At 40.2% G+C, this 27,366-nt stretch overlaps 1 protein-coding gene across 1 annotated transcript in view; it reads right to left on the bottom strand.

Moving 5' to 3' along the window:
* The window catches only part of TMCC3 (transmembrane and coiled-coil domain family 3), a 46,606-nt gene extending 19,603 nt beyond the window's left edge, over positions 1-27,003 (bottom strand). Inside the window, exon 1 of the mRNA XM_075080635.1 lies at positions 26,759-27,003. Coding sequence (XP_074936736.1) covers positions 26,759-26,836 — 78 coding nt within the window. The 5' untranslated portion in view covers positions 26,837-27,003. The remainder of the gene's footprint in view (positions 1-26,758) is intronic.
* Between the last annotated feature and the right edge of the window lie 363 nt (positions 27,004-27,366).

The raw sequence follows: 27,366 nt of genomic DNA, 5'->3' as shown, positions 1-27,366 counted from the left end.
CTTACACCTTCCAGGAACTGAGTCACAGAGTTCGCCAATCAGCTTCTCTGCCAAGTGTATGAAAACAATAGAATATGCTTCAGAGCAGTTTAAGAGCTATTTTTCAGTTTATTGAAAGTCACTGCCCTCTCCTAACCTACCTCTTACCTCTCCTACCTAACCACAGAGAACTGGGAGAGCCTCTCTTAAGCCGCTGCCATAGTCAAACAGTTGCACTCATCTCATTACAATATTTCTGTATAAAGCTACAGGCTGCCCAACTCAAGTAAGTTTATTTCCCATGTTCTTTGGACATTACACAACAGAACCACTTAAAGCAAGATACAGAAGTATCTTCCTAGCTACCTTCCCCGTATAATTTTATTGTGCCATAAAATACTGCAATAAGCCTGATGGTCTTTTTAAAACAGCTTGTAATCTTAATTCAGAGCATTTAAAACAAATATAAACAGAAAATGGCATGTTTTCAGCTTACATTCAAGCTAAACATAGTGGGTTTGTCAAAAGCCCATAGATATAATGCTAGTTGCCAATTTTCTTTTAATGCTAGTTCCTATGTATTAAACTCATACGAGATTTTTCTAATTTTAGAGTTGTGGAGATATTAGCAGCCTATTCACCAATATGATTTGATTAGAAATGAAGCTGCAATCAATATTCTGTTCCTAGTCTGCCTGCCTCCCTCCCTCTCTTTTGAACTTTCTAAATAGATTCGTTTTTTTTTCTATCAAGTTTCTATTCGACAGTCTAAAAGGATATGCTTTATCACATGGTTGGCTTTGGTGTAAAAGATTTATAAACATATTACCATATTCAGTCATAGCAACAGCACAGAAAAGAGCAACAAAGTGGAGCTCAGTGGGAAAGGAAGCAGACAAGAGCCATGCTGTCCTTGGAGGCTGACCATGGTTACTGGCATTTCACTGAGCCAGAGCTCCATACCTGAGCAGGGAGCTCTGCTTGGCTACAGGCCCCGGGATCCTGTAGTAAACAGCCTAACGTTTGACACAGCCAACCTCATACCTTTGAAAGTGGAAAAGCAAAACAAAACCCAAACCACAGTACTCATTTTAAAAGATTAAGGCATTAGAAAATTGTCTAAATATTTTTCCCTTTATCTCTCATTTGTCATATCCTCAGAGTAATTTAACCTGCATAAACTACTGACTATAAATCAGATGTTTAGTGGTCTCAACAGGCAGATGAAGCTCTATATCCACTACTAAACCCTCAAAAATATGCCTCCTGTGAGATTAGCCAAATGATGCTAGCCTAATTACAACTTCCACACAGTGAGTTAATATTCCTTACTGTATTACATGTTGAAAAAAAATTTTCCAGATACTCTTCCTAAATAAACAGACTGACAAATACAGTCACTTTCTGTAGTCAGTTACTTGACAAGTTTGAGAAACACACAAATAACCCCATAGCCCTTCCACAAGCCAATGGTACCAACAGTTCCTTGAGCAAGTCCTGCTCTTTCTTTCAACTACTGCTCTTTGCTCATCCAAGTCTCTTATGCCTCGACTTCAATTCCATTATTTCTAAGGAATGCTTTCACCTATTACCTCACTGAAAATTCCACAACATACATCCCGGTCTCACAACTATACCCAAGGCCAAAAATTCAGAAGCCACATGGATAGTGGTTATGTTAGATGTCACTGACTCCCCTCCCAGAACGACTTGTATTTGCTGCTGTTGTCAAGAAGCTTTTGCTGATACAACTTTGAATTCAATGAAATACAGGGTTGTCCAAGAAGTTATAGCGCAAACTGCACTGTACTTGAGCTATACTAAGCTGAAGCTGCTTCAGTTTATGCCCTCTAGTTCTTGGTAAGTACATTACAATCAAAGTAGACTGGCAGCAGGTAAGCACACGGAAGAAACAGGTTAGAGGAGTCACCTTCTGTACATGCACCATGTGCGTGTACATGAGTAGCAGAGTAACATGCACCAGCCTAGCTGCAGTTTCGATTTTGGTTCTAGAGTATCAACTATTTTCCAAAGTTGAGAAAAGTACTTGCTACCAGCATTAAGTCTGGACAGAAATATACTTTTAAAAGTAGCTCCTGCAAACTTAACACTGTTTGCAATAAAACAAAGATTTGGGGCGGGGAGGAAGCAGATAGTAAGCTAAACCCAAGAATACCTAATTTTTCAGCCACGCAAAGTGGCCTGAATGGCTTATATTCTATGTCAGCTAGGGAAGGAGTTTGCAGATTTGCAAACATTCATTAAAAGCTTTGGGAAACTTTAATGAGTTGCAGCGATTTGCATAGGCCAAAAACCTTCCATGCAACAGAAACAAAACGTGAATACAAGGAACCTCACCCCCCACCCCCCAGAACGAAAGACCAAATGACCAGTCACTTCCTTAATTGAGCTGCTCTCCAAATTCAGATTTTAAAAGTCTGTCTCTACATATGATTCTGGTACTAATCAGGCAACTGACATAGTTAATTATTCATCCCATTTGGTCTGTAGGTTTTTTACTTGCTTTTGGTTATCTTTCTTGTTCACTTACTGCTTTGACAAGGGTGTTATAAAAATAAAGGTCAGTACAGAAATAAACACACCAGGTGTTATGTTCCTCTGTGTAATTTAACAATATTTAGACAATAGTCATATAGCAAAAGACAGTAGGAATTACTGAAAAAGCCTGTCAGGGCTGTCTGCTAGCTGAAAGTCAAAGGTTCACCAAAAGAAAAGAAACTCTGTGTTCAAACATTTTCAGGTTCGCTTAGCCACAGATACTGGGAGCACTCTAGTACAGTATATCCATGTAACAACTCTTACATACATTTAAAGTAGTATAAATTGACTAATAAAAACAACTATTGTTATTATTTAGCTTTTTATTGAAAAGCTGCTTCACTCCTCTTACTGTGATATAGGTGATGTTAAATTTATGGTATTGACATGACAATACAGGTCTTAAAAGATTCATGCGCAGTGCTGTGCATGTGTTCTTGTTTAGCATGCAGTGCTGTGGTTGAGGTTTAGCAGAGTGTAAATAACTTAAGACAACTTATGACATGGCGTAATAAAAAATTTATACCATTTTAACACTGCTTCTCAAGTTCTCTAGATGGCTTCTGGGTCACATGAGGCAACAGATAAGAAAAGCTCTTACTATGTTTAAAATATCACAAACTGTGATATTTGATTACCTAATGTATTAGGGCTGAAACATGTCAGAACTGATCACAAGTTTCCTATAGTTTTACCATTATCTGTAGGGAAACAAAAGGACTTTTCCTGGAAATACCTCCTGGAAAGACCATTGTTCCAGAAGGTATATAGTTTCATTACACACAGCAACAACACTGTAGGCATGATGTAAGTTTTAACCCAACCAGAGAAATTTTGTTAGAGCTTGAATGCTAAGACCTAAGTACAAGTACTTATCTTGCTGTCAGACAAAAGCTCACAGTGCAACGAAAAGGAAATCTAATGGATTCAGTAATGCGCTAACATCTCAGTTGTATAAGACACTGCTACCTGTGAACGTACATAAAATCACTACCTACAGGCTTGGCAGCCTGCCAATATCCCTTATAGTGAGCACGCCTAACAAGGTCAAAATATTTTTAGAGTAAAATTATCAGAGTTGGGATTATGCCTTTACGATCACCTTCTGAAAAGTTCTCACTGTTAATAGTGGAAGTTAAAAGTTACAGCTGGTAGTTCTAGATACCTGCCTCTGGCACAATCTGCCAGAATGATCTGAGCTGTACTTCTGACCTGCAAAAAGGCAAATTCTAGAAAAACTCCACTAGCTGCAAGAGAAGCCCCAGTGACAAGCTGTATCTTAAAGCTTGCATTGAGATAGTCATGCCAGATGTACTCAATGACCTGTTCCATAGGAATTTGGCTTTCTCCCTCCCCCCAAAACACACAGACACACTGGTGGGCAATACAAGCCAGAGATGAAAAGAACAAAAACTAATCACCACATTGTTCTTTCAAACCAATCATGAGTTTCAAGTATTAAAATATGATCTATTTATTTCCCTTCGGGTCAGTGTTGCCTTCTGACCTGCTCAGCATGTGTTCATACGACGAAGATTTTTTGATCTCCCACCCACAGAAGATCAAGTGTCATAACTGCTTTCATTGCTGAAACATTCAAGGACTCCTATTGGGCCACAAGTAAACAGAATGTGTCTTTGACAACCACAGACACTTGATCTGTGCTTACATTTAGATGCCAGATAGCTCCTGCAGCCGTCTCAGGTAAAATTTAATCCTCAGTCTGATACCACAGGCATCTGACACCTTGCACACAGTGATTCTGCTACCTGCAGATCATAACTGAAGCTCTTATGTCTTCACTTTATCTCATCCATGGCATGGCTGACATCCATGAATGATCATGAGAGACACTTGGGCAGGTGGAAAGCTGAACCAGTCACTATTTTAGGTGAAGCAGGAAGGCCTGGGATTTTTCTAAGAGTTAAGCTCAGGGAGGACACTGTAGGACCTTTTCCACTCCTTCCCGGAGGATGGGAGGATGCCACATACAAGGACTTTGCTTCAAATCACAGCTTACTGGTTAAGTTCATGAGTTCTATTCATGTGAGCAGCAGCTCACATGAGTTTCTGCCTCACATGAGCTCAGGCTTCTCCCCTTACTGCTTTCCACCTTTATCTCTATATACTTTTTTGTGAACTCTTCTGTTCTCAGTTCCTTGTCTGTCACTGCTTCCCTCTTGCCTTTCTATCTAATACCTTGTAATAGGTGGATACCTTCCCCTAACCAAGAACTTCTGCAGGGTCTACCTACTCCCCAAAATTTCCTGACACAATTTAGATTTTGCTCATCTCTGAACCAAGGGGTCTTGAAGCTAGGATCTGGCTTTATAACATTTATAAGAGAAGCATATAATTTGTCATTAATGATACAACTTCCTGTAAATCCTATCAGTATCCAATCACATTAGGAAATTTGAAGAAAATAATCTCACTATCCAAGCACAATCTTTCTACTAGGTCATTCTTAGTCTCTGAAAAGATGCCTTATCAAATGTACAGATACTCTTTGGCTTACATAACTTTACAAGGAAAGCAACAGCAACTTTAATTCCAGGAGTCTAACAGTAAGTTAACAGCAGCAATGCAATGCAGCTGCAGAAGTAAGAACCAGCATGAATGCAGAACAAGCAGCTCTGTAAGCCATGTAATGAGATCTGATACTCAGCCTTCCCCATCAGCCTTCCAGTACCTGGAAGAAATGTTTTCCTCTCTAGTCTCTCGTATATGCACTTTCACTTCTCAGAAGTACAAAAAAGTATGAAATAGATCATATACAAAAAAAACCAAAACAAAACCCAAACAAATTCAGGCCAATATTGAAAGCTTAAGTGCTACGTTATTATCGGGCATAATCTGTTCATGAGGCTATCCAGGTTGCCACTTGCCTGTCAAGCAAAAATAACATCTGCTTTAAAACATACCATTGCACTGTACTGTAGATATTGCATGAGGGGGAGATGATTGTAATTGCACTATCAAACGTACTTCCCAATTTTTTTAGCTAAACTTTTTTTGAAGCTTACAGCAATTAAAAGAATAAATTAAATCTCTGTATAATCTATATAATGAAAAGAATTACCAACATCTTTTTGTCTCTTTTGTGCCACTCACATAAGAAAGACTGGAAAAATGGTAAGTAATACTTCAAAAGCAATTTAGCTGATTGAAACAGAGCCATGATTCTAAATAACCTACACAAGAACTAATGTAGGTAGTATGAAGACTTTGTACTAACACAAATGTCACTGTTCCGAGGGAGATGCACTTAGCCAGCCATTTCCTGAATTCTTTTTCCTGTTATTTCACATTCTTTAAAACCTATTTTCCTGAAGAGTTTGTTCCCTCATTCTCCAGGGATTTCTTTGCATGACTTCATAATAGTCCACTAATGAGGACACCGATATCACAATCTGTTGCCACGGGAATCAATACAGATGCAAAATGTATCATGACTTCACTGCAGAAATCAATGGGGAATAAATACTCTGTATCAAAGATGGATCATGTGTTTAGTCATATGTGTCTTCAACAGGCACGGGGAAAGAAATGACCTATAGACTTGCTTATCAGTTAAGATCATTCATCAAGGAAGTAACAGTTGGATTCTAGGCTCTCTTCAGCTTCAGACATGTACAAACTCTCAGCTTCAAAGAAGATACCCCAACCACCAAACTGACAGCTAAGACAATGGCATTCCTCTGCCTCTCCTGAGGAGCTCTGGCCACTGAACCCTGAGATTTATGGAGAGAATACAAGAGTAGGGCAGTGAGGACACGCCCCAGCAAGGGGAAAAGCTGTCCTCACACCACAGACATGTTTTGAAGGAATGCACTCTCACTGAAAGAGGACACACTAGCATGTTGCTTTGTGTTCTCAGGCTTGCTGTTGTTATTCTGCAACAGGGAACGGTGCTGGGGCCAACCTGCCTCAGGAGGTGCAGAGGCCTTGATCAGATTGCACGCCTCAGAAACACAGAAACAAGATGGTGGGGAATACACAAGGTGTCCTTTCCTTTCCTTAGTTCAGCAGCAGCTTACTTATGCTGCATTATTTCTGTGAAACATGTTGAGTCTAATTTTTATCCTTTTCCAGTAAATCCCTATTTTGGCCCATTTTTTTCAGTACATTATTAATCAGCAGCGTTTGAGCCACACTTCTCTCCCATTAGAAGAGCAATTGTGCTGTAATGTTCCTCATCAGCCATGACCTGAATGGAGCTTACCAAAAACCACGAAAACCATCACTACTTAATACCAACAGGAATAACTTGAAAAATGGTATTGTATGCAAGCCTGAGCGCTTAAATGGACTGCAGGCAGAACCTAATTACCATACACTGTTCTTACCTCTTCAGTAAATGCATAATACAAGTAATGGCATCTAGTTACCCCTAAAATTCTGGTAGGCTGGAATTGGCTTACATACCTAAATAATTCACCACTGCAGAGAGGTGATTCCACTTCAGTTTGAAATCAAGCCACAAGAGCCTGTCGCTGTTCAGACTCTTCTGCGCACATTTCCTGACTTAAGAACCCCAAGCTGTTCATTACAACAACTTTAACTGTTATGCCTGAAGACTCCATGCTATTTTAAAACTCTGGTGATTTTATTTTTTTCTATTAAATATACTCATGAAAGAGATTTTCATCAACTAGTCAGAGGACAGCAAGTACCTGTACAAAATAGCTTACATCCTTTGGAAATTTTCTTGGACAATCCTCCTCTATATGTCAGGTATTACAAAAGATAATAGGAAAACTATGGGGGGGGATTCCTCTATCAACTGAAGCTTCAATTCTTCAGATTATGAATCCTAACATGGATGTCTACAGTTTGGCAAGCAAAAATCTAACCAGAGCTAAAAAGTTACTTGCAATATCCAGCTTTGTATGCAGCAAAGCCTAATGCCTATTAAAAGTCAGGTTTGTTTTTTTTTTTTATATGAAAGTGCACTAAGTGTAGACAAGCCGTTAAACACTTAACACTTGTTAAGGTACTATGCAACAATCCATTAAAAAAAAAAAAAGCAACATTTGTTAATTTTTTATGCCGGTCATTACTTTCTTGCTTCAGTGCTCATGAAAGTGAAATATTAACGTCACGCACAGGAATGAAGCACACAGGAAACCCCCAGAGCTCTGTCAAGACACCTAGATCCAGAGTTTCAGAAGCAGCAACCAGACCTATTTCAGTATAACCATTTGTCCACACTGTGTGGCAGCTAAGCTAGTGCAGAAAGGGTTTTCAATTATTTGACTAACATCAATTGCTTTTTGTGTTTGCAAGCATGGACGAATCCAGATTCTCAAAAAAATTATCGGGAACATCGCTATCCTATGCACCTGAAGACAATGAAACTCTGTCAGACAGAGTTAAGTGTGCCAAAAAACCAAACCACGAGATGCTGTGTTCTTGAAATAAAAATACAAAATGTAGATTGACAAGAATTTTCCATTTATCTCCTGTCACATGAAGCATGTATCCAAATTTAGTTAACACTAGTCTTCTGTGAATCTTGAATTCAGTCATGGCACTTGGATTAAAAAAAAAACCAAGAACAACAATTGTTTAAAACTAAAACCTAAGATTTTAGGTTCCAATAACAAATGCAACCCTGGAAATGGTCAAAAAGAAAAAGAGAGGGAAAAAAGGAACTAGCTCCCTTCTAAAATTTCAGTGACACGTTCTGTACGTGTCAACACAAACACTTCCTATGGCACTTGATCTCAGTGAAGAGAGCAATGGTGTGATAAGAAACAGGTACATCAAAATACAGTCAACGCATCAATGGTGGCAGGAAGCACTTTGAGTAACACCAAGCACCACACCACAGCAAAGTGGTCTGCTGCCAATATCTGCTTCTTCACTTGACATATTTTGCCTTCCCAAAGGCACAGCATATCATTTTGAAGTTGCCTACCCTCCTTCACAGTGGCGACTCTGGAGAGACAGTTGGCTGGGATGTTGTGTTCAAATCAACCTTGCCTTCCCAGTACTCCTACTGAACTCTCTCTGGCCAGCCCATTCATTCTTTCTATGCTCCAGCATGACACAATAAAAATGCCAGAGCACCTTCACCCAAGCATTTAGGGCAGATCATTAATAGAGTTTTCAGTATTAACACGCTTTTGTCAATTCATTACTACCCTGCTGACATGAAAACTTCATTCATGTATAAAACTGCCTGTCATGGGAGAACTCCATAGTAGTCAGACACTATCAGAGGGCACACATTACACTTGATCGGCAGCTGAATAAGCACCGAATATGCACCAGGTGCCTAACTTGATCCCACATTAACTTTATGCTTCTTCTGAAGGGTGTCATTATTGTCAGCAACACAATATAAAGGAGCGCACAGATTATTAAAATGGGGGGAGGAGGCCGGGGGAGAACACTTTTTTTGAAGGGCTGGTTACATGCAAACTGATGGTCATCCCAAAGATAACAGCATCAGACTGTGTTCAGAACCAGCAGACAGGCATCTGTTTCTAAGGTTACTGAAGAAGCTAAAAAGGAAACCTCATACCTGAGCACAGCCCGTATATTAAGCAAATTGTCTAGAGTTCTACAGCTCAAAAGCAAATACCATTTGTCAGTCTTCCGACTGACAATTGACAGATGAACAATTTCTATGACAAGTTGTATGAATTTTCCAAGAAGCATCTCTAAATCACTACTAGAATCCATACATGCCCACAAAGATTAGCCAATCCATTTTTTAATGAGAGATTGGATGTCCCTGGAACATTAATCTTCTGTTATGCTATGACTTAACGCTTGAACTGGTGAGCACTATGGGCAAGAACATCTATGTGTTAACACAGCATTACTATTTTTTAAGCAATAATTTGTCGTTGTCTTAAATTACTCAGGCTACAAACTCCAGCAGCACATTGCCCATTATATAAAACTTTTTCCAATACACCTGAAGGGTATCAGGACCAGCAGCTAGGGTAGAGGGCTCCCGTGAATATGTATTCTAGTCTAACACCATTAAGCAAAATTAAGGCTTACCCATCACAAAATGGATCGGATTGTTAACTAAGCAGTTTAACCTAAGTATTTAATTTGAACTGAAGTACAAGTGTGCATATATTCCTAGGTGTGGAAAAACATGAGACAGGACCTGACGGTTCTCTACCACAAACAGAATTTTTTAAAATGTTCCGTAATGCAAAATTATCCACTAACTCTTGAAGATTTGAGCTTTAGCTCAGCCTGAATAGCAGCATGGAACCTTTGGACACTTCCAAATTGGTAAGAGAACAACTTGCAGGGACAGTCTGCTGTGTAATCCCCCACAATCCCACAGAAGCATTGGTTCAGCCAACCCAGTGAAACGTAGTATCATATGGACCTTAGAGTCATTTCCTACAGTAACAATGCCAGCAACATCTTCCCAGATACCCTCACCCCACACACACCTCAGTACCCTCAGATTCTGTTGAGAAGGGCCTGGGAGTGCTGGTGGACAGCAAGCTGACCATGAGCCAACACTGTGCCCTTGTGGCCAAGAAGGCCAACAATATTCTGGGGTACATTATAAAAGGACTGTGGCCAGCAGGTTGAGGGAGGTTATCCTCCCCCTCTACTCTGCCCTACTGAGACCACATTTGGAGTACTGTGTCCAGTTTTGGGCCTACAGTTTAAGAAGGATGTGGAACTGCTTGCACAAGTCCAGCAGAGAGCTACCAAGATGATCGGGGGATTGGAGCACCTCCCTTATGAGGAAAGGCTGAAAGGCTTGGGTGTGTTTAGCCTGGACAAGAGAAGACTGAGGGGGGATTTCATCAATACCTATCAATATCTAAAGGGTGGGTGTCAGGATGATGGGACTAGGCTCTTTTCAACAGTGCCCAATGACAGGACAAGGGGCAACGGGCACAAGTTGCAACACAGGAAGTTCCACTTAAAGATGAGAAAAAACTTCTTTCCTGTGAGGGTGACAGAGCAGTGGAACAGGCTTTCCAGGGAGGTTGTGGAGTCTCCTTCCCTGGAGACATTCAAAACCTGCCTGGACGCATTCCTGTGCCCCCTGCTCTGGGTGTCCCTGCTCAAGCAGCGGGGTTGGACAAGATGATCTCCAGAGGTCCCTTCCAAGCCCTACCATTCTGTGATTCTCTTAAGTCCCTAAAATGCTATAGAATATTTTCTGCTTCCTCCTATGTCCATAACTGTCCTTTATAATGGCTCCAACTTCATTAGTGTCCCTTGCATAACCTTTCTGGCCGGGCAGGTGGGCAAGAGAGCGTATTTTGTGAACTATCTTCCTACTGTGGTCCTTCCCTATGAGCATGGATAAGTACCTGGTGAGGACACATAAAAATTATTTTCACAAGATGTCTGAGCTCATTATCTTTGAAGTCACTAGTCTCCCATCGCATTTAATAGACAGAATACATTCACTTCAACAAATCTAAATGATGCAAAAGCCTCAGGAAACATGTCAAATAATTTCCAGGACAGAAACAAAGGACTTAAAGGAAATTCCTGGCTCCTAACATTGAAGTTACATTCATAAACTTACCAGGCTTCCTTTCAAAAGAAGTAATGTATTTTTCCTGCTACCCAAGTTTGGAAAGTAATTTCAGAACCTCATTATTCCCATGAATAAAAATTTTATCTTGATTTACTACCTTTACTTGCAGTTACATCTTTCTTTTCTATAACCAACTTGATTTCAAACATTTCTCCTTGCTATTGTCACATAGGTGCAGGATAATCTACATTAAATGAAAATTAATTTAATAGTAGAAACTTCCTCTCTTCCCTTAAAGGAAAATTACGCCAGATGCTTTGCAAGATTATTAACCATCTCTAACCCAATCTCTCTTCTATTTCCCCATCCCCTGTGAAATCTCCACATACTGTTTATCACATGGCACCATAGCAAGACTGACTCAGGGCCACACTCATTCTAAGCACTGGGAATTCAGCAGATATGGTGTTTACCTTTGCTAAAATAACAGACCATATTAACTGGCAGGACACACCACTGGTTGAACCAAAAGTTAAATTTACTTTAAAACCTAATGAGACAAAAGAGCTAAGAATGCATTAGTCCAAAGTGAAATGGACGCAGAGGGAAGAGGAGAGAAAGGTTAGTCTAGGAGGTGACAGGAAATCTGCATGCTTCAGACTGGGAAAAAAATGCCCAAAGAATCTGAAAAAAATTAACCATCAGTTTCATAAAAGCTCTGGGCAGGATTTAGAGTTGTAACATGAGGAATCTTTAGGGCTGTTTAGCTCTTTTTAGCTTTTAGAGAGTTTCTGGGTTTTCTGTAATGTTATGAAAAATATATGCTGACACAATAGCACAGGTTCTTTGTTACCAAATCTAAGTACTGTCAGCACTACAACTACCACAGGCAATTCAATTTATGAGACTTCTGGCTAAAGCCATGGTGTTACATGCAAGAGCAGGAGCAGTCTAGCCACTGAAACACTAATGTTTAAAATAAAAATAATTAATTCATGTTGCTATTGTAATTCATACTGGCCATTAAATCCCAAAAGAGGATATATGTCCTGAGCCAACAGCAATAAAATTCTCTTTTCTTGTGGTAGCTTGTAGATGAACAATGATTAACAGCGACTTCTCAATCTTCATAGCCCTCACCCTTATTCTCTCAACTTTGTGCTTTCATAATGAAGTTGATAAACTACAATTTCTATACAAGTTTTCCCAGAGACAGAAAAGTGCAGGAGATGGTATGAAATATAGCTAAAAGTCAAAAAAAAAAAAAAAAAGGCAAAAAAAAAAAAAAGCAGCACATTCCATGCATTCCACATGGTGTAATTTTACAATCTTCCCCACCCCCCCACCCCCCTTACCCCCCCCCCCCCCGAAACAGTGGAATCAAAGATCAGCCATATTTTCTAAGAAAATGCATCCTCCAGTTCTGTCTGTTCTTATTTTCCTAAAAGGAAAAGAAAGATTAAATTTATACCCTTACAGAAAGTGTATAAATATTTTACACACACATATATATGTACATGTGTACATATGTATAAAACAAAACACACAATGGCATATATTATGTCATTAAAATTACATCCTTGTCCTCTTTTCTTCTCTCCCACAAAACACAGACAACCCCAAAATTGTTTCTATTTAAAATACATATTTTGTGCAAACTGGTCATTTTAAACTAACGTCTAGCAATTAGGAAACTTGATTTCACACCTGCAAGAGTAGTATCTAGCATACCAAGAACATGGAGTTCTGAGTCCATTTAGGAAAAAAAAAAGATAGAGCGCCATGTTACACGAAGAACACACCTTGCCAGAAAAGAGCTTTATACAGTAGAGACAGTCCATTACTTAGGGGGATGATGACATAATTCAGAATAAGCATAATTAAAAATAGAAGCGTGTCTTCTGGAAAGTTCACGTATCAGAACATTGCAATATTTTCACATTGTCAATTTGTTCACTTTTAAAAAAAAAATACACAGAAGTGATGCAGAATATATAACATATACCTACAATTTCAAATAATGCAGGAGCATCAGCTTTAGTCATTCTCCCTTTTTAAAATGACAAAGGGCTGAATAAACAATGCAAAGCCTGCTCAGGCAGAAAAAACCTGAGTACAGTGTTAGCCTAAGGAATACTTCTGAGCATTCAACATTCAGAACAGCAAGCACATCTGCTGTGATAATGCTGAGGGTTTTTTGCAATGAGCTGTAGAATTGAGGACACTTCGTACCTTTGTTAACATGACTGTCTCCTAAATCTTATTGCTATTGCGAAGATAATGACAACAAATAGACCTGCCTGCCCCAGGAGGAAAAGACATTTCAGAGAATGATGCAATTTTATCACAAAAGTCTCAGAGCACTCAGAACTGAATCTTCCCAGTATGTTAATCACAGCACTGGATAATACCAGTCACTACCCTTTTAAAATGAAAGCTTCCCCGAATTTAGCAAACAATAATTACTACAGGAAATAAAGATATTGCTTCGTGTGTTGGCTAGTAAAACATATGGCATGCTCACTGCCCCTTATATGGAAGTTTCAAAAACTCAGCTCAAGTACAATACTTCCATGCCAATTTTAACTCTGTAGCATTAAAACACACTAACAGGATGATTCAGTATATTAAGATATGAAACTGTTCAAAATCATCTTGGAATGAGAATTTCTTCCCCTTTCCAATTTGCTAACCCTACTTTCATAAAACTATGTATTTATCAGTCCATCAGCCTGTTGGTCACCAAAACAGCAACATCATAAGCAACATGTTTGGCCCTACACAGAAGCATACAGTGATAAATTTTAGACAAGTATTCAGACACAGCTATTAAAGCTTTGTCTTACTAAACCACACGGAGTTCACACCCCTAAAATTAGCAAGCTACACTGGATGTAACCAGAGACAAAAATTTATTCTTATAAATAGATATTAAAGACTATTGCAATGTGCAAGGGATATTAATAATATTAATTTAACTCTATGTGGCATTTTAAGGCTGTCTTACTACGCAGTCTGCATATTAATTGTAGCCCTTTATTTTCCTACAATCAGACATAAATGTTAGCTTAAAAAAAAAAAAAACACAACCAAAAAAACCCCAAAAGTATGAGGGTTCTGTTTTACACATAAAATTACTTTCTCCACTTTCAAATATGCAAATTCTAACCCAAGTCCTCACATCTCAGTTTCCATATTAACAACTTCAGTACAAGTTAATTCAGTCAGCATCTGTAATAATGGTATAAGGCTGAACAACCTTTGTCTTCTCATTGCTAGAGAAAGACAGAGTGAGGGAAAGTGGCAAGATAAGCTAGGTGCCTGCAGGAACAGAGACCAGTGCTGCAATTCCCTGTGTACTGTTAGTCACAAGCAATCAGGCACAAACATTAACTACACATTTATGCTTGAGGAGTGACGAGCATCAGACCCGAACTTCCTTAACTTAGATGCTGATTTGAACCTGTGGGTAAAGTGCAGGAATTTCCTCTTTCCCCCATTCTCTTCAAAACGTCCATTCAGGAATAGGAAAAGCAGTTGCATACTGAAGATTATGGGGCACCTTCTGAAAAGAAGGCATTACAGTTTTGGGAATTCACTGACAGATCATGCTGAAGAAGCACTTACAAGGGGAACTAATGTGTTCTTACTCTGAAGATTTGAACAGAGGAAATTAGAAGATCATCACAAAGACTAAAAGTTTCAAAGGAATTAGGACACAGTGTCATCTGTCTCTGGAAGGCCAGGATTTAAGTTATGTATTTGCTTAGGCACCCTCTAGTTGGACCTCTGTCAGAGCCATTGAGTACAAATTCTATACATTCTTTAATACAACAGCAGTGCTGCAAGACAGTCTTTCCACCTCAAACTCCAGCCTTCTTTGCCCTCTTACCTCTGCTACTGTGCTATACAGGTTCCTTTTTCAGTCACACCTACTTTACAAAATGAATGTGACAGCACTAACAGTTGCCAGTATCTGGGCGTGAAGTAGTGTCATATACATCCAACTCCACATTCTAAAAATTCCTACAGAAATTTCTGCCTTGGGCTTTTTAATAATCAAGTTCTGAATTTCTGAACCTTGTGATGCCTACTTTGCTGAAAGAATTAATTTTTTTTTTTTGCATCAGCAACACCTATAACAAGACAATACAAATACTTTATGCTGTGGTGTGTCCTCCCACATCCTATTGCTACAAGTTTGTCTCTTTCTGACTACTTACTGACATGCTACATGTTCATAAATGCCTGTTTTCATTGATGAAATAATTACAAATAGCATCTGCAGAAGGCCTAATCCTGCACCACTGAAATTACCCAGTGTTGCTGCTGATTTACCCAAGAGCAGGACACAGCTGATGGGAATAGAGTGCAAGACACTGCCAAACTTAACATTATCAGAAGCACATGCTGCTACCGTAAATAAAAAGCGCCCTACAGATTTACAGAAGCAATCTTTTACTTTCTTGCAGTAACAATAAGGTAAACTTAAGATTACTCTCCTCCTTTCCAAGTCACACTTTGGTATTTTTTCACCTTTCTTCCTTTATTAAGAAAAAAAAAAAAAGCAACACTTCCACAATTTAATTCTGGCTTAACTACGCAGAGAAAAATAATGCATTTCTGTACAGTACTCACAGTAGAAGCACTCTACAATAATCATCATAACTGAGCCAAAACAGAGAGAAGAGGGGAAAGGAAAGGTAACATCCTGTACTGCCAATTTCTGAGCAACCAGAGACCAATGGTTTCTACACATAATGGCAAAGCTGGCAAAAGACAGATATTTTTTTAAAAAAAAAAATTTCCTAAAACAGTAGTTACACATAAGTGAAATGAAGATTCAGTAATATTAAGAGTGCATAGTGCAAGAACGAGAGCCAGAAAAGCCTTTTGCTTGTCTGCCTAATGAAAGGAACTTTAAGTCCCACTCAAGAGTTCATTTGGCACAGATGCCTAGATATTCAGTGCATACATCTAGTTCTAAAATGCATGAAGAACGGTGAAACTTGCATCTTTTCTGCGGTGCCTGCAATATCCACTGCTACACAGCTATTTAGAGTGGATTTAGTCTCACCCAGCTTCAGATCTCACCTGTATGTGATCCAGTTTAAGCTTCTGCCAAATCAACAGAGATCAGACTGATCACTTGCAAAATCTGTGCCCCTCTCAGTTACAGAGGGTGCCCTACACAACTGCCATAAGATCAGATGCCCAATTTTAAACAGTTATGCAAGACTTCTACAATTTTGGGGGAAAGAAGCACCTATGGCAGGTAATCTTAAAATCGGCCTGATGTGGGAAGCAGGAACGTACATTCACTGTGTATTTTTGGATCTCCACAAAGAAGTCAGAGTTTTGTCCAGTTTTGTTTGTTTTTGGTTTTAAGTCCATCTAGATGGCTAATGATTCTGAAATATGTATCCTTCACAACATTTATCCCCTCACCTGTGCACACTGAGAAAAAATCATATTCACTTCAGAGAGGTTAAATGACTCCCATCATTCTACATGGGGTGAGAGCTGCCACAGTAGCCTGAAACCACGTCACCAGAGCCTTAGGCTAACATTGTCACCACTGCTCTAGACTCCATTTCAAAACATAAATACTCTTCAAGCAAATCACTGAACATTAACCGCCACACTGCATAATGACAGAGAGCACACAAAGCTTATTCTAGTTGACTCTCTCAAGTCCAAACAAGAATAACTGAAACAAGGGCTTGGCTATTTGTTTCAAAGCACCACAAGTGGGTGTATCTTCATTGCAAGAGTACTTCTTCAAAATTAAAGAGCAGTTTGTATATATGTTACAGGGTAATGTACATATTCAGTAGTAAATGAGAAATCGCACCTAAAGTATGCATGCAAAGTAGCAACATAGGTCAAAACATTCTGTGAAAGAAAATTTGTAAGCTACGGCACTCAAAGCCCAGCTTCCCAAACCTAGAAGAATACCATAACTTTTGGCAACAAATCACAAGGGGAAAAAAAAAAAAACAAACAACAACCCACTTGACACCAAGTTTTATGAATGTCACTAGAGATTCTACTTAATCACTTCCAGATCAGGTTTTGTCAGTTCATGTCTTAATCATTCTCCTGAATATTTACCTGCAATCTGAGACTTTCCAGTGCCTTGTTAAAAAGAGGGGGGGGGGGGGGGGGGGGGGAAGAGAACCTTGGAGGCAAAAAAAAAAAACAAACCCAAAAACCAACCAAAAAACCACAGAAAGGTGCGTCTTTTTTCTATGCTAAATTTATACTGCAAGACACAATGATGCCCCTCAGGTAGAAATCCATAGAAAGCCTGTTTCATAAATATCAGAAATAGAAGATTTGGTCAACAGGATGTCTCTGTGCACTAGAGAGAGAATACCATAGGAGTTAATGCTGGAAAGACACAATGGAATGACCTGGTAATGGCATATCTCCTTCACCAGTAGCAGTAAGCGTCTAGCTCTTACAGACAGTAATGCTCCTTGATGCTTCCCAAGACAAGTTGCTTATGACCACATCCACAGAGTTTATTGGAAGAAAACATGCAAGGGCCAACACAGACAGCCTCAGGGTTTCTTCATATACATACTGGCAAAAAAGAGGAGAAACTCCCTCTGATTGTCAAAGATCTTCTCATTGTCCTCACTCTTTTCCTTTCCTTAAATCTTCCTCAGGTCTTGTTAAGAAATGTTTTCACTCTCATCCTCGAGCCTTTCCACACCTCTGCTACAAAGGCCTACCAAATCCAATCCACTTGCATGGCACAGAAGGAGCATAGATCTTGTACAGACCACAGGCCTTCATGAGGGCAAGCAGCATGTGCCTGTGATGACGCTGTGTATCAGAAGGGCCTGAGTGTCACCCATTGCATGAATTCATGTGTGAAGGAAGGGTTCTACTGCAGAGACCTCCACAAAAAGCTGAGGAGGACAACTTAAGAGTGTAGCAAACTCACTGTCAACCGTCTGGACACGTTTTAGCACAACAGGAGCCTGGCCGCTACTGAACCAGTCTGTTGCCATTTACTACCTGGGTTTAAAAGAAACTCCTAAGACTATCCCTTTAACTCTTATCTTAGGAGCAGGCTGTCATCCTTCTTTTGTTCACCAAAAATGAAATTGTGTAATTTGATCAAAAAAAGGACTGGTTACATATGATAAGATGTAACCAGATTTCTTCCTTAAGATACGGGGGTAGGGAGCATGAACGATAACCACGTTTTCTGGACATAAGAGGGAAGGGGAAAGAAAGAAATCAGAAACCCAATGATGTGAAGAGATACTTCGCTGATCTGGCAACAAACATCAGGGACAACCATAACACTGAATTGTCTTATTCCTGCCAAAACTTCTAGTAAAACAAAGATTCCTAACGTAGTAAGAGCCACACACCCACAGTGTCCCTACTATCTTCTATTGCCCTGACCATGTCCAAAAGCTGCTGGGACTCCCTGGGACAGGGAGTGAGGAAGCTTGGCATTGGGAGGGGTGCAGAATCTGCAAGCACAGTGTGACCACAGTGGTGGTGAAGGAGCCCCATGCTAGTAGGCTGTTAGTGGACTTGATAGCTCTGAGCAGCTTTGGGAAAGCTGGCAGGGTGAAGGTGGCAACCCACAATGCTGCAGACTGCAAGAGAAGCTGTGAATGAATGCACAGTTAAAAGTCTTCTTTGGCCCTCCTTAGGTACGAAGAGTTCCTCACACCTGATCTAGGCAACTCTCACTCAACGAGATATGTTCTGTTAACACTAAACACCTATAAGACTAGTACTGGGTTTGATCCTACTCAGTTCCACAGCTTTTGCCTTTCCTTGAGGCTGTCTGCAGCCTTCAACAAAAGCTATTGTCTACTGTAATCCAAAACACAGTCAATGACCACCAGAGCCCAAGAAACAGCCACCTCCCATTTGATTTATATTTATCTCCTAGGAAGTGAGGGTGAAGCAGTGAATCTTCGGAAGTCCTTAGCATACTTACAGTAGTATAGTATGTTGTTAAGAGTCAGTCCTAATTGGTCTATCAGTTTGATCTTTGGGCGTCACTCACCTGTACAGACTTGCTGGTATAAAGCAGCACATTTTCTGCATATTTATATCATTTGCATTTGTACAATGAGCACTAGCTTAACTGTAATTTCTGTATTACATGTACTGGAATAACTTGGAATAAAAGGAGGATTGAATGCTGTAAAACCAGAGAAACTAGCTACACCAATTTACCCTAACAAGGCTTCTCTTCCTGTCACAGTAATTCTTGTAGCGTAGCACTGAAAGCCCACTTAGAAATTCACTTAAGATTTAAATCCCAGTAACCTACAGACCCCAAAGCACTGACTCCTCACATTTCCTGTAAGCTGTGTTACTTGCTTTTTTGGTGGTGGTAGGCAATATCAGGTTTTTCTGAAGAATGGAGGGCTTACACTTTCACCAGTTCTGCACAACACTTTATCTCACCTTATAAATTAACACCTCCTATGCATGTAAACTGACTCCAGAGCACTGCAGTCTTCCCTATCTTTAAAACACCAAATTCCACCATAATGCCTCATCTTCAAATGAATAGCCTTGCTTTAAACACAGGATGAATAAGTCAGTAGGAAAAAATCCTATTTAATGCTTGAGAAGACAATGGTGTAGTACCTTGTAAGTGAGTGGCCTTTTTGAAGGCCATAATCCTATTAACTTTAACAAAAATCACTTGAAAAAGATAATCAGAATGTTTAATTGTTGCAATCCTTAGATATATACACACACAGGCTGCTCTTTTCATCACAGTCTGTGCCAGGAAACTAAACAGATTTCCATACATTTTTAGCCAAACCCACTACAAGAGCATTTCTTTACCAAACAAAAAGCAAAGATGAAAATGCACCTACACCATCCCGGTTTAAACTAGATGAGACTGTAATACAAACAGCAAGTAGCATCCTCCATCCTGTAAAGAACACTTAATATGTAGAGAATTTTCCATAAGGCTGTTCTAATTCACCCTGGACTGGTTCCATAGACCACTAACGTCAGTCAAAAATTTCCAACGGATTCAGCACTACTTGGATCGCATTTTTATTTTAACTCAATAGCACAGTGTTAATTCTTTGCACCCCCATGTAACTTCTTCATCAAGAGCTACTGAAACAAAAGTTTACAAAAGGAAGGTAACTGTTACTAAACTGTACACAAATAGGTAGACCAAGGAAAGGATGCCTACTACAGTAAAGGTTAACCGAGAAGTATTTAGAATTTATGCCAAATATTTTATATCAAAGGTCCATTAAAGTATACCATAGTCTCAGTACAGATACAATACAGAATTAGCTAAGAAAATATTAGTAGCAGTGGTTTCCATAACTTTTGCCCCCTGGAATTTTACCCAGTTGTAACACCTAAACTGAACAATAATGAAGAGGGTCAGGTCTCAATATTCTTAAGCTTTTCTGGAATTTTTGGGGGGGTAAATAAAAAAGTCTTATTTCAGCTTTCTACAATAACAGCATCATAGCTCATAATCTGTAGATGTTTGTTATACCTCGGCCAGTAGAGACATCCCTCCACTCTCATCCTTGTCCCTAAATTAAAGCTTAGATTATGTATGATGATACTAAAAAACTGCCTTAGAATTCTCACTTGGTGAGTGTCTGAAAAAGGTTAGCTGCACAGCTACAAGCCATCCCAGTTACACACCAGGTCCCATATGTCAAGGCTTTAAAACAGCAGGTTTATTTTTGGCTTTGCATATTAATACTCAGCTCTTCTTCCAGACTAAGGGAAGACCAGAAATCTTTCAATAATAAAGGTATTTGCAACCCTCATTAGCAACAGTGCAAATGCTCTTTAGTAAAGTTTCTCTGTCTGGATTCATAAGTGAAAAGCAAGAACTATGTTCCACCATTCCCCAACATCACATAGAAACTCCTCTCCCACACAGGTCTTTCCCAAAACCACACTCACTGTCGGGGTGAAGATGAAAGCTGCACACTTGCTAACGGTGCCAAAACAACTAAAACTGGACAACAGGCAGTGGCAATCTTTTTAGCCTGGACAACGTTAGGTGTCAAATCCAGCCAAATCTTAAAGGCTCAGCCTCTATGCAGACATTGTGTCAGGTGGTGCCTAGGTAAAGCCTCACCTATGGAGATGACGACAATAAGCAAGCTAGGGATATAGAGCTGTTGGCACCCCTCTACATCACCATTGGCAACCTGACAGAAGGACAATTACATGCCCTTCAAAAAGAAAGCAAACCAGAAGGCTGGCAATTTTCCCCCAGTGACCATATTTTTTTAAATATACCTGATGTTTAAAAAGGTGATTATAGATGCCCCAGTCCTGCAAGCAATACCATCCACTGCAACACGAATGAATTAAAAGTACAGCAAAGGAAAGGAGATACTGTACAGTCTTCAGAGATATGAATTTTCCAGGTGGAGGCCAAGAGCTATAAAAGGTTTAAGTATAAAACTTCCAAACCTAAAAATAGAGCTTAAACCTTGAAAAGAGCATGCATCTCCACTTCTACTTACTGTTTAAAACTGTCTTCTTGGGATCAAAGGAAGAAGATGGATTAGGTGATAATTCAACTTTTATGGCAGTAAGTCTACCAAAGGGGTTCACCTTGCAGGATCAGGGGAGTACAGCAATACTGTATTAAGCTGTACAGCAACAATTTCCCCCTTTATTTCATATGTTGACAACAAATTACATTGAGCTTTTAGATGTAATGAATCCCAAAACTCAAAGTATACCAAAAAAAGATACCAGCTTTGTAAACTTCCTAACACTCCTTTCTGGCACTAGCAAAAAATTAAGAAGTTACAGCTTTCCACACAGTTCTAAAATGACAAAAATAATCAAAACATGATTACTGTTTTACATGAACAATCCAGGCTCTTCTTCAGTACTAACCAGCTCATCTGTCTTTTTGGGTTCACATTACAATTGTGGCTTCCCTTTCTTATTCCCAATACTCCTGCATCACGCAGCCTACTCTTTGACAGGTTTCACACATTTCTAGATACATGGTAGATTCAAATCCAATGCTTGGAGGTCTTAATAATATTCTGTCTCATCAAATTATCTTCATCTCGTGTCAAAACATGAGGGAACTATGGGAAAAACATGCATAAGTTCTTTGAGCCCAAAATATCTGGAGGTTTGGTTACAAGTCACAAAATCCCAGAACAAGTATTTCTTCTACAGCTATCTTTGCATTTAAAGGAGATTAGATCTCCCATTCTCCTAAAACTGTATGTGGGGTGGCTTTTTGTTTTGGGTGGGTTTTGGTTTTTTGTTTGGTTTGGTTTGATTTGTTTGTTTTGAGGTGGGTGGTTGGGGTTTTTTTTTTCCTTTTTTAACATTTTTAATCCTTCTAGGTCCCTTTATGTTATTTCCTCTAAACGCACCAAAGATTTTAAGAAATAAAGGGAATCCAAGGACAGATGATGAAAGTGATTAGAGGCTTAGAAAGACTTCCATATGAGGAGAGATTATTTTAAAAATTGCCTTGCTTATAGACAAGCTGAATGGGAGGGGTCATAAGACAGACACAGAAAACGAGAAGAGACATTCCACAGAATGTTTTTTTATCACTAAATACACTTGCTTTCTACGTATTCTTTTTTAATGTAAGCCTTCGTGCCTGCATATGTGTGTGTGATCATGTAAGAATCAGTTCCACAATACACTGGCGTTCTATTGCTAGGCTCACTAAGGCTGAAAGCACAAGAAGATTGAAATTAAGATTCCTTGTTAATACATAAACCACATCTGTTCCAAGTAAGGGGTTTTTTTTGTTTTTAAATAAAGGAAGAATTCTCGCCATTTCAAATATAAGTCTACCACTAATAAGAGAAAGTTCTGAGTAGGCTCCAATATGCAAGAAATTATGTAATTAGGACTTCCTACATCTCCTTCTAAAGCATCTACTTGTTAAAACGCAGGACATATCACTGCATAGACTTCTGATGGGATAAAGTAAAGTAACTCATGTGTTTGGTCGTACTAGGAAAGGATTTTTCTCCTACAAAGCCATAGGTATAAATTTATAATCCTGATGAAATGTGGAGGATTGTTGTACCGTAAGGGGTAAGAGATCAAGCGTGAAGAGCAATGCTCTAATCAGCAGCAAAAAAAAACCTGTGTACACAGGTTTCTGAGGTCTAAACAGGACAACCTTGTGAGCATTCAGAGATGACAGCTTTAACAGAGCCTTTGAAAGGCAGTCTTGACACAATGCTCTAGAAGCAAAAGTCATCACAATGAGGCATGAGTTAGCATAGCCAAGCTACACTGAGCATCAGAAATGTTGTTATTGCAATTGCATAGACCTCTGCATGGACCTACGTCCTGAGAAGCAGGTGTAGACAGAATCTGACCACCTCCAGTTTCCCACAGTACTCACTGCAAAAACAAGTCACTTAAGAAATCACCATGACGCTCTTTAGCTGCCCTGCAAGCAACATTCCAACAAGAACACTACTTGGTGCATGACAGCTAAAAATGCAAAATCTTGTCCTACTTCATGGTTTAGGTCCTGATTTTGAAAGATTTTGATTAGTTTTCAAAGTGTTGCAGGAATTGACTAGTCATAGATGTGAAGCACAGTGAAGCTGCAGCAGCTGGCATTAGCAGAGCTGAACTGAAATATTTTGCACAGCTGTAGTGTCCGCACTGATTCCACCTGAGTGAGCTGCAGTAATCCAGCTTATAGTGACCAGATACCGTCGACACTGAGAGGCAGGAAAAGTCTCCTGGAAGGGTACCTTTCTTAAAGCTGGGGATGGATGATTTACCAGAAGCAATATCACCCCATGACTGTAAATCTATACCCAACAAATAATACCCAAACTGTAAGGCACGGATACCATTACACTACGAGCAATAGTAGTTTTATGCCACGCGCTATACTGCCATGCACAGCACAGCTTGGCTCTCTTGTGAGTCGTCCAAGGAAGAGAACAGGAATCCAGCCTCTCCCACAAAATACTTGGCCTCCTTAGGCAGCAATGACACCCCCATGTTAAAAATGACTCAGCTGTTCTTCATTAAAGTGTTCTTTCTCTTTCAGGCACTGGGACCTTTGCACAAAATGTGACATATGTTTCATTGGGAACTTGTTAGCAGAGCCCAGGATATCTTATACTTCAAATGGCCTCAGAGAAAAATGTATTAAGGAGACCTGTTGCCTTGTACTGAAGGAGCTTTTTAGCTGCAGCAGGAATTTTAAAATCCTTTTCCCCTCAGATCCTACTGTTTACGAACTCAGAAGGCTATATTCACAATAAGCTGTTCTAGCACTTCTGCAAACTGAATTTGGTGATGTCTTCCTACCATAGATACAGCTGCAGTTTTGGAACGCTCTTCTTGCCTGTCCATAAATAAGGCTTCACTTTCTCCTAAGAAAAATCCTTCGATGAGCTTGAAAGAGACAGACAGTAACCTACAGGGCTGGAGAAGTCCTTCAAAACCTGCCCACCCGAAAACTGGATTCAGTAGCCTGTGTTATACAGGCTATGAGATCCAACAACTACTTTGACACTCGTTTCCCCCCAGGCTTTATTAAATGTATCTCACCCTACTTACTATACACTGTCCCTATCCTGCTGACAAAACCAACTCCAAGACTTTCTTCACACAAGCAAGGCCCCCTAGTTTGTTCAGGTTCTCCAAGTGTCCTCCCATCAGCTTTGCATTGCTGTGTTCATGCTCTGCATTGCTTTTTTCCATTAATGTTTGGGAATGGCAGCTTTAACTCCAGCTGCTTTGATGCTTTTTATTCAGTCTGTAAAAGAAAAAAGCATCCTGCTTTCTTGCTTCTTTCCTACATAATACGACCAGTTGTCGCTGCTCCAGTGCCTGACAATTTCCATGCCCCTGGTTAAAGCAGTAAGAGGAATGTTGAAGTTATCCAGGCAATTTACCCAGGAAAAATTCCTATCAGGCTGGAATAAGCACAAATGGATGTAACGCAAGATCTTGTCATCGTCTGGAGCATACAACCTGCTGCTACCACCTCTAGCAGTTATATTACAAGTTTGTGATATCTGACATGACTTGTAAAGCCCAAACCCTGGAACAATGCAATTATATACAACTCTACAAACTTGTTACAGAGTTAGATTTCCAGGTCTCATGGTCACAGGAAGGGAAGGAGAGGCTAATGCTGATGAAAAGAAACCCAGATTCAGACAAAAGCCTAGTGCTTTCATAAAATTGTCTTAATCATGAGATTTTTTAAATTTTATTTTTCAATATACAAGTACAATACACAACACTGAATATCTGCTTTTAAGCAGATCAACTAGACTGCAGAGCGGAGGCTTCAGGTTTAACTCTTAAACATACCAAAAATCATCCTTGAAGGTATGCAGCTTTCTTCTGTGGCCACAGTAAGTTAGGAAGCATATTATTCTTTCAGCAAAAACAATGAAGAAAAGCTACTTAGTTCAACTTGCAAAGAGAAAAACAAAGAAAATGCATAAAATTTTTAACCAGGTTATGACCAGCATGTGCACCTGGCTTACGGTATGGAGAGCATTGTAGACTCCAGTAGTAAAGGTACAGTGTATAGGGTTACCTATTTTTAAAACATTTCATTATACAGAAACAATCTGAAGCACACCATCTCCCTTCCAGCTCTGTCAGTTAATGGGCTGGAGAGATGGAAATAATGGCTAATATGCAGTACAGGAAAAAGAAAACCAAAACAAAATTTAAAAAACCAAATTAAGAACCCTCCCTCAGAAAACCCCCATAACCAATCTTCCTTCATAAATAGCTAATCCCTACACTTCAAACTGTAAAGCTCATTTATCGACACATGCAGGATCCCATCTTAGCATAGAAAACAGAATTTCTGCTGCTATCCCAAGTCAGCTAGAGCAGCCTTCTTTTTCTTCATGTCTTTCTGCAGTGCATGGGAAGAAAGCCATTTGTTTTACACCTGTTTGATCTGAGCATTTAGATAAGAATTTGAAATCTGTACATGAACTAGAGAGCCAACTGCCTTCATCAGTGTGACATTCACCACGATATATGAAAGAATCAAAAGCATTGCCAATATGTGGTTATCATATATTGTAAGAACAACTCATCAAAATAGTAAGATAAAGGAAGATGAACTTGCCAACAGACCATTAGGAAAATGATCCCATAAATCCATAGGTCATGGATATACAGTATAGTCTTACTTTATCCCTAGAACACACAGACACACCTTTTCTGTCAATCTGCATCCCTGCCACAGACCTCTTGTAAGTAACTTCAGGAAGGGAACCGTAATCGTTCTCTGCTGCTAGATACAATCACCTCATCCTCAGTTTATTAAACAGAAACCTTGAGAAACAGGACCAAAACCAGATATCCACCAGGGTGATCTAGACACAGAATCACTTCATTAAATCATCAGCGCTGTTGACTTTGGTGAGTAAGTTCTCTGTTACTCTCGCCTCCAAGTAGTTTCTGTTGTGGATTTATCTTGAACATCAGTTTCTGTTATGTCAACAACCAGTTTAATTTCATTTTCCTGTACCAAAGAGTACTTAGAGTAGGAATATGGGAAAAAGCACAGATTTAGAACTTCCCTTTAGATCGACAACGTAGCAAACACGGAGACCTCTAAGGGAACACACTGCAGGTTGGTAGTTGCCTCCAAGAGCTGGGCACCCAGACCCACCCGGCAGCCCCACCACACTCCCCTCCCCGGCCCGCATAGCTCCCACGGGTAGCCCCGACACGCCTTACCCGCGTTTTGCGGCGCCGGTGCCGCTCCGGGTCCGAGTACGTCCTATCCACGGCCAGCGCCGTGTCGCTGCCCGGCATGTTGCCCCGCCACAGGCGCCCCCTCCTCCTTCTCAGTGGTGCCCGCCAAAAGCCCGCGCGCAAGCAGTGGGTCCCGTTAGCGGCCGCCCAACCGCCAGCCCAACGGCCGCGGCACTGAGGGGACTCGCCGCTGCCGCCGCGGTGCGGGAGGGCAGGGCACGCCTTCCGGGCGTGTCCGGTCCTCCCGCACGGCGGCGGCCGCCCCGCTTCTCCTCAGCCGGCACACCCGGATTAACCCCTCAGCGCTCCCGCTCTCGTCGTGAGGGGGCCGGGGCTGTGGTGTTCCCCCCCCTTCGAAAACGGGACGACGCCTGAGAGGAGAAGACGGTGAAAGTGATATCAAGCCAGAGCGATTGAGGCCATAAATCGCCTTTTTTTATTATTTTTTATTTTTTAATTTTCAAGGCTGGTGCTTCTGAGGGGGCAGCAGGAGCTGAGGCAAGGATGATCTCCCAGAGGCATGGATGGATGGACGGGTGACAGTCCCATTCCTTCCACTGACAACCCGTGTTTTAGTTCAGGCTTTTCGC

The sequence above is a fragment of the Phalacrocorax aristotelis genome, chromosome 1 (assembly GCF_949628215.1).
Source record: "Phalacrocorax aristotelis chromosome 1, bGulAri2.1, whole genome shotgun sequence".
Lineage (NCBI taxonomy): Eukaryota > Metazoa > Chordata > Aves > Suliformes > Phalacrocoracidae > Phalacrocorax > Phalacrocorax aristotelis.
This window is presented reverse-complemented; position numbering and strand designations above follow the sequence as displayed.